At 44.2% G+C, this 12,239-nt stretch overlaps 1 protein-coding gene across 20 annotated transcripts in view; it reads left to right on the forward strand.

The window, feature by feature from the left end:
* PTPRF (protein tyrosine phosphatase receptor type F) overlaps window positions 1–12,239 on the forward strand; it is a 1,173,234-nt gene that overhangs the window by 1,100,450 nt on the left and 60,545 nt on the right. For all 20 annotated transcript variants that reach the window (XM_075320465.1, XM_075320466.1, XM_075320464.1 and 17 more), the window contains one exon: window positions 3,506–3,694. In XM_075320465.1, coding sequence (XP_075176580.1) covers window positions 3,506–3,694 — 189 coding nt within the window. The remainder of the gene's footprint in view (window positions 1–3,505; window positions 3,695–12,239) is intronic.

Here is a 12,239-nt window from a genome sequence, read left to right on the forward strand (position 1 = left end):
GCCTCGGTGATGTCACATCAACTTCCAGTTGATCCGACATCGCCAGATCTCAGAGGTGCCGGAGGCTGGGGGTCACATGATGGGGATGAGCGGACCACAATAGCACCGCTTCGAGTCAGTATTTACTACACAAGGTATTTGAGAAAAGCCTTCTTTATGAGTTTTACATCGATGTGGTCACTAATGCTGAGTAGTGAACCACCCCTTTACATATACGATGCTATCAGAGAAGTTTGCTGATGACAATCACATTTTAAATGAAAATATCTCTGCAGGCGTCACATAAATCTGGGATTATTTGCGGCAAGGAGGCTTCTGCATTTCCTGTTACACAATGGCACGTTACCTCTTAGATCCCATCAGATTAGAAATCTTGCTGTGCACTGATGAGGGGCAATCACCCCGAAACATGTGTCTGCAAAAAGAGAATAAGTATCTAGTTTGACTTTTATTCTAAGAGATGTGACCAGCTTCGTCAAAGGGTTGATATTGACTTTTAGGATTCCTACTTCCAATAGGTGGTGCTACAGTTCAAGTCCTCTTCCTCTCTGAAGAAGCAATTTCATACTTATCATCCCATCGACAAAGACTAGACAACCTGGGAGCAATAGATGGTGTTCACCAGTCCTACAGCCACCATCATTACCACTCTGACGGAGGTTTTCTGCTGCTGAAATATTTTGGTTTGTACGATTTTCAAGAATATCCAAGAATATGGTGTCCAAGAATACCAAAATAGTTTCCAAACATCCCGTGCTCCCTTATCTCTATAGACCCATTTCAAGCCTTTAGGAAAGTTGAGTGAAAACCATTTGGGATCTCCCCGATTCCCCAGAAACAGATATAAGAAGAATAACGCTGCTTAGAATTATTTTATAATCTCATCTTTTAAAACTAAGGCTAAAAAGTGCAATCTCTTTTCTTTAGTATCCGTAATATAATGGCATTATTCTCTGTGCTATGCAAGTTACTGCGTGTTCTGTGCTTTCTGTGTCTCGGTATTGACCCTGTACTGGAACGCCGTTCTGTGTACTGCCGCGCGGCTTGAGTCACCAGGTTCTGGGAAATTTAGCAGCTTACCGGCCTCTCTTCACCTTGAGAGAAAGGAGGGTCTTTTGTTTATAACTCCCAGCAGGGGGGTTAGTCACTTACCAATTGCAGTCCACCCACGCCTCCCCACAACATTCAGTGTTAATTGGGGGGAAAGAAATCCAGCCTTCTGATTTTTATTTATTTACCTGTCTCCTAGGCCGTTGGCTTTTTCATTTTTGAATAGTAGTTGAAAGTTATGACTGTGTCTCAGCAGCTAAATGTGTATTTATAGCCCGCTCCCTTACCAGGCCTTTGTTTTACGTGCACTAGGACAACGGCTTTGCATATCAGTGGCTCAGCTGTGCCTTTCAGCTCTTTGTGCCTCTGAGTGTATTCAAATTAAGTCGGAGAATGCCTCGTAATGAACACGAAGTTCAGAGCCTCCAACTGCGGCTGCCATGCCTCGTATGCCAGCCCTCTCCTGGAGTGGGATAATCCTCACCAGGCTTATTTAGGGAACTCTGTTCTCTAAGGCTACATTCACACTGTCTTTACAGCATCCATTTGATTTGCAGAATGCTTCAGGAATGTTGCCGTTGACTTACGCAGAGCTCCGAGTCCTTTCGGCCTCCCTCAGGCTAGTGAATGTTGTTCTTCCATGCTGAGGGTTACCATGGTAGGACTGTATGGTGACACACTTCTGCGATTAGTCACAAGCACCTACTCCTGTATTTACTAGCAAAGTTGATTTAAAAAATAAAAACCTTCTATGTCCTGGTCCACCACCACCACGCTACTGATAGTCACTTATCATACGTCAACTGTAGACTGTGAGCCCTCGCGGGCAGGGACCTCTCTCCTCCTGTAGACTGTGAGCCCTCGCGGGCAGGGACCTCTCTCCTCCTGTAGACTGTGAGCCCTCGCGGGCAGGGTCCTCTCTCCTCCTATACCAGTCTGTTTTGTATTGTTAATGATTGTTGTACATATACCCTCTTTCACTTGTAAAGCGCCATGGAATAAATGGCGCTATAATAATTAATAATAATAATACGTCATCGATGTATTTAATAATCATAATGAAGTACCTATATTTGCCTAAAATATTATTCTATTTCAATGCTGACCCCTTGTAGTCTTAAATACAGTATTTTTGTGGTAGGTCTTATTTATGAGGAAACATGGAAGTAAATGTTGTAAAAAAAAATACCAAAAAAAATTAAAATTGCTCTTTTTCCCCATAACCCCTTCCCTATGCTGTTTCACAAAAAATAGTATGAGAAGATAGCTAAAGGGGTTTTTCAAGAATAAAATCAAATGGCAAGATTGATATAATCCAAATTGCCACTTGTGCTAGTCATGTGTCAGGAAGGACTGGAGACTTGAAGCTTCTAAGAACTGCATCTCAACTGGCGAGAGCTGTATCACACATACTTCAGTCGGTGGCTGGGACCAGGAGTGTAAAATAGATGGGTAAAAATTACATAAATGAACGCCTGCAGCTCTTATAGTACTGACACTAGGTTAGTCAGACAGCTGGGCACTGCCATGGGTATCTCTCCCACCCCACACAGTCAATTAATGCATTGTTTGAATCCTAACATTAGAGCATTCAGCTGTGAATTTTTGATACTTGGATTTCTTAACCCTTTTAAAATATTACTTTAATATCACTATATAGACTTTCCTTAGTCTCAGCCCAGGCTGATGGCATCCTCCATCCTCCTCTCTGATAAGACATATATAAGCATTACTGAAATGTGCCGCACGTAAACTTTTATTTATTTGCAATTGTAATTTCTGCTTTACAGCTCAGCAAAACATTAGTAATTCCCGCTTTGTTAACATCTCGAGTTGCTGCTGACCTATTCTTCTTCCCCTTTAAAAGATTTAACTTGTAACTACAAAAGCAGTAAATTATTCAGTCCTGAGGGTGTTTGTAATAATGTGTAAATATAACTCCGGAACGCATGATGGGTCTTTTCCTCATAAATCTGCAAGGAATAAGGTCAACTCTTTGTTGCTGGAGAAACAGTACAATACAGAGGATCTCTGGAAAAAAAAGAAAAGAAATTATACATTACAGTTACTGAGGCGAATGCAGAAAATATTGTTTGAAGATTATAGGAAGCCGCCATATGCTTCACACCAGACATGTAATGAGTGTGGAGTAAGCTCTTTCTCCGCATTGTCCTAGCGTCATAGAAGAGATACCATACTAATGTGTCTCACAGCTTTAATAGCGGTAATAACTTTTGGTTCTTTGGCTGATGATGTGGGGGGGAGGGGGTTTTATTACTTCTGACATAGCTGATGATTAATGACTTTTCATGCTATTTTGGAGCAGAACCATGCAGCACGCTAATTGCGTTGATAACGAAAATAGACCTGTAAATACATTTCATTATTGGTATAAATTAGTATTGAAGGAATACGTCATTTCTCTAACATATTGGTCATTTCTGTTTTTTTGCAGAAGAGCAGCTGCCTCATGGGTTCCCCATTATTGACATGGGACCGCAGCTCAAGGTGGTGGAGAAGACGAGGACGGCCACCATGCTCTGTGCCGCTAGCGGAAACCCAGATCCTGAGATCTCCTGGTATAAGGATTTCCTTCCAGTGGACACTGCTACCAGTAATGGAAGGATTAAACAACTCCGATCAGGTATGACGTACAGACTGTCCGGTAGGAATTGCGCTGGACGTTTTCTTTCAGTGCATTAAGGAAGATGTTGGAGTTAATTGGAAAAACCTAAAATTAGGGCATTGATGGTGAAGCCCTCATCTGCAGGAAGATGTCGTGGTCAGTGTAGTTCTTCCTGGTGTCACATCTTGTGTCTTCGTTCCTGGATACTCTGCTCGGTATCATTCAGAGTGTTGAGCTAATGAAGCCCGTTACCTGACCACACCGCCATCTCTCACCTCCGGTATATTATCACATCTGTTAGCACTAGGTTCCTTTCCACTCTTGTATTGTGATCAGCTTCTGCTCCAATCTTTCTTTGACAAACTTTATTATTGGTGAAGTCAGTGTAATTACTGAACTGATTCCGACATGTAGATTGAGGCTGTGCCCCCCAACACTCGCTACAAAAGGAGGGGGCTAATTACTATTATAAATCCTGAGCTTATGGTAAAATGTCTGTGACCTTTATAGCTTTCCCCTCCCGAAAACAGGTCGTAATCTTACGCGCAAAGAAAATATCACCCATGATAATTATTTTTAACAGTGTTATGCAGCAGGACGTGAATGTGGGGAAGAAAGGGCAACGTTATCATTAGAATGTGTTATATCAACACAATCATTAAAGCTGTGAAGGAAACAGTTCAGTCTGTGCAGAAAGTGCAACAGTCCTTAGTTACTGACATAGCCGAGAGTCTGAGAAAAGTTCGTGATACTGTAAATTCATCACTAAGGGCGCACTTACACTGCTTGATTTTCGAGAACAAGCATAATCTGGCAGTGTGAGAAGGCTGCCAATGACCCAACCCAAAAAACTACCTCCACCATGATTCACTGTGGGTATAGCATTAATTTTTGCCAATGAACAATGTTGGCTTTTCACCAAACATGCATTTTGGAGTTATGGCCAAAAAGTTTACCCTTGGTCTTATCAGAGCATAACACATTTTCCCACATGCTTTTGGCAGATGATGTAGATTTTGGCAAAACCTAACCAAGCTTGGATGTTTTTGGTTTGTAAGGAAAGACTTTGATCTTGCCATTTGTACATGGGAGCAGTATTATAGTAGTTATATTCTTGTACATAGGGAGCAGTATTATAGTAGTTATATGTTTGTACATAGGGGGGCAGTATTATAGTAGTTATATTTTTGTACATAGTAGCAGTATTATAATAGTTATATTCTTGTACATAGAGGCCATATTCTTGTAGTTATATACCTATACCTAAGGGGTAGTAGTATAGTAGTCATATCCTTAGTCATAGAGGCCGTATCCTTGTAGTTCAATGCCTATATCTAAGGGGCAGTATTATAGTAGTTATATTTTTGTACATAGGAGCAGTATTATAGTAGTTATATTCTTGTACATAGAGGCAGTATTATAGTAGTTATATTCTTCTATATATAGGGGCAGTATTATAGTAGTTATATTCTTGTACATAGGGGTAGTATTATAGTAATTATATTCTTGTACATAGGGGCAGTATTATAGTAGTTATATTCTTGTATATAGGGAGCAGTATTACAGTAGTTATATTTTTGCACATGGAGGCTGAATTCTTGTAGTTATATACCTAAGGGGTAGTATTATAGTAGTCATATCCATAGTCAGAGGCCGTATTCTTGTAGTTCTATGCCTATATCTAAGGGGCAGTATTATGGTAGTTATATTTTTATAAATAGGGGTTGTATTATAATAGTTTATTTTTGTATAGGGGCAGTATTATAGAGGTTATATACTTGTACATAGTGGGCAGTATTTCAATTGTTATGTTATTGTGTTTCATAGTGCCATTATTTGACTTGAAGTTCCTTTATTTGCTTCTTGTTAATATGACAATATCTCGTAGATTTTAGCCTGAATGGATTTTGTGGATTGACAGAATTTGCGTCCCATATAACAGGACTTGGGCTTTTGTGACATTACACAGGTTATTAGCATGTTGATTTTCCTGAATAAGTGTTGTAATAATTTCACCGAGTAAAACTGCTCTTGATGCTTCATTGTTCCCTTTTCCTGTAATAACCTTGTTGAGTTCAGCTATCATTGCACAAAGGGCTTGGAAACAATAACAAAGGATTGAGTGGTGAACACCAGATTCTATAGACACATAAATGGCTCTTAGTTGTACTAACAAAACAATACAAAGGTGAGAAGTCCTAATAGCTGGTCACTATCAAGTGTTACAAGATCAGTATAATACAGTAATCATAAGAGTAGTGCTGACCATAGGAAGCACCAGGACACGGTTACCTGAATCCCTGCACATTAGGGATGGTTGCTCACCAGTTAGTGCTTTTCACCAGTTAAAAAAATTTGTTTAAAAGAACAGAGAGTCCTCAGTGGTTGATACCTTTTAATGGCTAACTGAAAAGATGGTAATAATTGCAAGCTTTCGAGACTACTTTTGTTTAAAAGAACAGAGAGTCCTCAGTGGTTGATACCTTTTAATGGCTAACTGAAAAGATGGTTTGTTTAAAAGAACAGAGAGTCCTCAGTGGTTGATACCTTTTAATGGCTAACTGAAAAGATGGTTTGTTTAAAAGAACAGAGAGTCCTCAGTGGTTGATACCTTTTAATTAATTATTACCATCTTTTCAGTTAGCCATTAAAAGGTATCAACCACTGAGGACTCTCTGTTCTTTTAAACAAATTTTTTTATCTCTACTGGCTAACACGGTACAAAGATATATTTTACTTTCACCAGTTAGTGCTTTTCACCTGGACTGGATGAGAGATCTCCAATGCAATAAACTGTCATAATGGCATCACATGGGATGTCTTGTACAGACCCTTTCATGCGCCTTTCCTAGATCTGGAGATAGAAAAAGTATAATATGTAATTTCACAGACACCTGTAGAGCTTCAGGATTTGTGGCTATAGTTGTCTGTGCTGTTGGAGGTTTGAGGTCAAGGTGGCATTTAGTAATGACTATATCCTGATATGTTGCCACTTATTCCTAGTTGGCTGTGTTTCCAGTGGACTCTGTTCATGGCAGCATCTATTTTTGGTAAATGTTGGTCTCTGCAGTCACTGGTCATTTTGGAATCTGTTCATGATTGGCTCAGATCATGGTTGGTTTTGGTCCATGGCATTACAGACTCGGGCCATGGTGGTTTCTGATCAAAGAGGGTTTTCAATGTGCATCATTCAGTTATGGTGAGCTTTGGTCATGGAGATCTGGTTGTTCTGGAATCTATTGGTTTCTGCTCCGGTTTCTGCTCCTCTTGCTCCTTTTTCATTTTGGTTTCTGGTCATGATATTCTCTAATCATGGTGTTTTCTGGTCATGGCATTGTCTAGTTATGGTAAATGTTGGTGATTGCGTTCTCTGTTCATGGTGAATTCTAGTCATAGTGGAACTTGTTCATGATTTGCTTTCATTGTGGCTCTCTGGTCACAGTGGCTCTCTGGTCACAGTGGCTCTCTGGTCACAGTGGCTCTCTGATCATTGTGGCTCTCTGATCACTGTGGCTCTCTGGTCACAGTGGCTTTCTGATCATTGTGGCTCTCTGGTCACAGTGGCTCTCTGGTCACAGTGGCTCTCTGATCATTGTGGCTCTCTGATCACTGTGGCTCTCTGATCACTGTGGCTCTCTGGTCACAGTGGCTCTCTGGTCACAGTGGCTCTCTGGTCACAGTGGCTTTCTGATCATTGTGGCTCTCTGGTCACAGTGGCTCTCTGGTCACAGTGGCTCTCTGATCATTGTGGCTCTCTGATCACTGTGGCTCTCTGATCACTGTGGCTCTCTGATCACTGTGGCTCTCTGGTCACAGTGGCTCTCTGGTCACAGTGGCTCTCTGGTCACAGTGGCTCTCTGGTCACAGTGGCTCTCTGGTCACAGTGGCTTTCTGATCATTGTGGCTCTCTGGTCACAGTGGCTCTCTGGTCACAGTGGCTCTCTGATCACTGTGGCTCTCTGATCACTGTGGCTCTCTGATCACTGTGGCTCTCTGATCACTGTGGCTCTCTGATCACTGTGGCTCTCTGGTCACAGTGGCTCTCTGGTCACAGTGGCTCTCTGGTCACAGTGGCTCTCTGGTCACAGTGGCTCTCTGGTCACAGTGGCTCTCTGGTCACAGTGGCTCTCTGGTCACAGTGGCTCTCTGATCATTGTGGCTCTCTGATCACTGTGGCTCTCTGATCACTGTGGCTCTCTGGTCATTGTGGCTCTCTGGTCATTGTGGCTCTCTGGTCGCGGTGGCTCTCTGGTCGCGGTGGCTCTCTGGTCGCAGAGGCTCTCTGGTCGCGGTGGCTCTCTGGTCGCGGTGGCTCTCTGGTCGCGGTGGCTCTCTGGTTGCGGTGGCTCTCTGGTCGCGGAGGCTCTCTGGTCGCGGAGGCTCTCTGGTCGCGGTGGCTCTCTGGTCGCGGTGGCTCTCTGGTCACGGTGGCTCTCTGGTCACGGTGGCTCTCTGGTCACAGTGGCTTTCTGGTCGCGGTGGCTCTCTGGTCGCGGAGGCTCTCTGGTCGCGGAGGCTCTCTGGTCGCGGAGGCTCTCTGGTCGCGGTGGCTCTCTGGTCGCGGTGGCTCTCTGGTCACAGTGGCTCTCTGGTCACGGTGGCTCTCTGGTCACAGTGGCTTTCTGGTCGCGGTGGCTCTCTGGTCGCGGAGGCTCTCTGGTCGCGGTGGCTCTCTGGTCGCGGAGGCTCTCTGGTCGCGGAGGCTCTCTGGTCGCGGTGGCTCTCTGGTCGCGGAGGCTCTCTGATCACTGTGGCTCTCTGGTCACAGTGGCTCTCTGGTCACGGTGGCTCTCTGGTCACAGTGGCTTTCTGATCATTGTGGCTCTCTGGTCACAGTGGCTCTCTGGTCACAGTGGCTCTCTGATCATTGTGGCTCTCTGATCACTGTGGCTCTCTGGTCACTGTGGCTCTCTGGTCATTGTGGCTCTCTGGTCATTGTGGTTCTCTGGTCGCGGTGGCTCTCTGGTCGCGGTGGCTCTCTGGTTGCGGTGGCTCTCTGGTTGCGGTGGCTCTCTGGTTGCGGTGGCTCTCTGGTTGCGGTGGCTCTCTGGTTGCGGTGGCTCTCTGGTCGCGGTGGCTCTCTGGTCGCGGTGGCTCTCTGGTCGCGGTGGCTCTCTGGCCGCGGTGGCTCTCTGGCCGCGGTGGCTCTCTGGTCATCGTGGTTTCCAGATGGCTGTATCATACAGAAACTTGGGGATTTTCATTCTCTTCACTCCTAGATGTTGAAGTCTTCTGGAGTCTGTATTTGCACAGCAATGGAGGAGTAAAACCTGTTTTGAATTTCTATATAAAAAATAATGAATGGTCATCATGTATTATTCACATATGACTGGCTTTATAATAAAACATAATCTTCATGTCAATATCCATTGTTGCTCTTTCGGGATGGACAGAATTTGGTCACTGGTGTGAGACTAGAAATGGATATTCTTTTTTTGCTGGTTTCATTCCTGCATGGAGCTGCTAAAACAGCTTTGAAGTAATCAGGTTGCATATCTCAATTGTCTACATATTACTCCCAGTGCCCATGGAGGGCTGCAGGGCATCAGATGTCTGATGGACTTTGTGAATCAATGTAAAGTGCTTTGATATTCTCCTTTCTTCCTTGTCTTGTTTGTTTAACTCCCTCTGTCCTGAAATAACACGGATCATCCCTGCAGAACAATAACACTACTGCCAAAAATCCACAACCGTCTGAATGTCAGACAGCGGCACAAAAGGCAACTGACCTTTAATACAAGCTGCCTGCTAATACAAACACGGATACAAAATGCTTCCCTGCATTGACACAAAGTGAGATTAATGGCCTACCGGTTGATTTAGATATGATGCTACTGGAAGCCATTGTCTGTCATAACCAATCCAAAACTTTTAAGTTGCAAATTCACTCGAAAAACAGCCTGTTACTTATTCAGAAGGCAGGACGATATAGTCAAAAACGCAAAGTATCCCATAAAAAATAGACTTGATACAACTGAGAATTGCCCCCTACAATGTATCCTGATCTGTTACAATAAAATGAGGGTGAAATAATATATTGCTACATTTTCTGGCAAACGTCGTGAAGGATAAGTCGGATCCTGTAATCGTTCCTCACCACCGGCTGTGGTCCTTTATAATTATACATTAATTGCAATGCAAGTCCCCAAACCTGTGCGATCGTACAGATGATTCTGTTTAATTCATTAGGATGGGAACCTGGTAATTGGGGGCCACTCTCTAGGATCCGACTGCTGCAGGTGCACGGGGCGCTCTATGGTAATCCTTAATCGGGAGCGATCACCTTTCCTGACATGTTTTGTTTTAGTAAATCCTTTTATTCTGCATGAAATCTACACCAACTTTTTTTATTTACAACTATGCAACGCACTCTCTGCTTTATCTCCTAGAAATTGGAAACTTGGGCCCCGCTTCACCAAAACAGAAAAACTTAAAAATATCACAAAATTGTATGAAAGTGTTGGCACTTTTGATATTAATTCATGACTTGTGTCAGCTCTGTCGAATGCGGGCTTTACACGTTACGATCTATCGTGCGATTGCACGAGCGATCGTACCCGCCCCCGTCGTTTGTGCGTCACGGGCAAATCGTTGCCAGTGTCGCACAAAGCCGTTTAACCCCCGTCACACGTACTTACCTGCTGAGCGACCTCGCTGTGGGTGGTGAACATCCTCTTCCTGAAGTGGGAGAGACGTTCGGCGTCACAGCGACGTCACACAGCGGCCGGCCAATGGAAGCGGAGGGGCGGAGATGAGCGGGACATAAACATCCCGCCCACCACCTTCCTTCCGCATTGCCGGCGGGTGCCGTGGGACACAGGTAAGCTGCTGTTCATCGTTCCCGGGGGGGGGTCACACGGAGCGATGTGTGCTGCCCCGGGTTCGATGAACAACCGGCGCAAAGTTAAATAAACGATTTTTTAAAACTAAACGACGAGTACACGACTCACTATTTGTCACCGATTTGCGATCGCTTGTAGGTGTCACACGGGACGACGTCGCCAACGAAGCCGGATGTGCGTCACGAAAACAGTGACCCCGACGATCTATCATACGATAGATCGTCTCGTGTGAAGCCCGCATTAGGCTAGGTTCACATTTCCGTCAATTTGTATCAGTCACAATCCGTGGCTCTGATAAACAACGGAATCTGTTTGGCGGATTCCGTTGTGTCCCATAGACTTGTATTACTGGCGGATTGCGACTGATGACCTTGCGTAGCATCCGCTGCGCCGCAGTCAGTCGTTTTTGGACTGACCGCCGGGCGGAAACAACGCAGAATGTAACTTTTTTTGGCTGTCAAAATTAACACACCGCGCAGGAATCTGTCGCAATCCGTCAAGCTTGTAATGTTTGTCTATGGTGCTGGATTCCGTCATGCTCTACTGAACATGCCCAGCATGTTTGGCACACCCACTGGGCTGTCCCAAACACAAACGGATCATGACTGATCCGTCAAAAAACGGACGCACAGCGGAAGTAACGGACGCGATGGATCAGTTTTTTCACAGGATTCCTGTGAGCGGAATCCTGTGAAATAACACATCCGTTGCGTCAGTTGACATCTAAAAATCGATGGATCCGTCGCTCAGTCGCATTGACGGACCTGACGGATTTAAAACAACGGAAATGTGAACCTAGCCTTAGTGTTACCAATTGGGGGAATGTTCCTACATATCTCGGACATTGTCCGGTCAGTGCTGTTAGAAGGACACAAGAACATGACAACTCTGGAAGTTAACATTTCTCTTATCCGTTTCTTCATGAAAAATAAAGTAATGTCAGATCACAGCTACGTAGAAAGATGCTTCACTATTGTTATGAATAAAAGCAGAGGAGGACGGCACGACCAACTAGGAATAAAAATCTTCAAGCGTCATTTAATTCCTTTTAATTAAAACAGTGGATTAGTGACGGCATAGTCAGCCTGACGCATGTCTGCAGCACAATGCTCCCTTAGTCATAGAGTAATCTATGCCAATCCGTACTCCACTCAGTACTCCACTCAGTACTCTGTGACTAAGGGAGCATTGTGCTGCAGAAATGCGTCAGGCTGACTATGCCGTCACTAATCCACTGTTTTTAATTACGATAAATGGAATTAAATGAAGCTTGAAGATTTTTATTCCTAGTTGGTCGTACCGTCTTCCTTTTTTCCCATGATTTTTGTGTCGGTCAGCAGATGGAGTGGCCACAGTTAAATACAGACCGGTCCCCTCTAAACTGAATCTGTCACCAGGTTTTTGCTCCCCATTTGAGAGCAGTATGATGTAAGGGCAGAGACTGATTCCAGCCATATATCACTGGGCTGCTTTTTCTAGGTTTCTAACTCCCAGGGAAAAAACAAAAAAGTCCAGCACGACATCCAAAATATAAAACTTGATCTTCTTTATTAAAGGGGTGGTTCACCCATTTTTTTTATTTTCTGTAGGAGTTCTACTTACCTTTCCAGGCGTTTTCTCCATTGGCTTCTGTTTCCAGTTCTGGCACTGAGCGGCGCTATCCTGCACGCTCAGTGCCTGTCACATGACCCCCTGGAGCTGTGGCCGCCAGCATCCTCTGA

Source organism: Anomaloglossus baeobatrachus, chromosome 8, assembly GCF_048569485.1.
Source record: "Anomaloglossus baeobatrachus isolate aAnoBae1 chromosome 8, aAnoBae1.hap1, whole genome shotgun sequence".
Classification (NCBI taxonomy): domain Eukaryota; kingdom Metazoa; phylum Chordata; class Amphibia; order Anura; family Aromobatidae; genus Anomaloglossus; species Anomaloglossus baeobatrachus.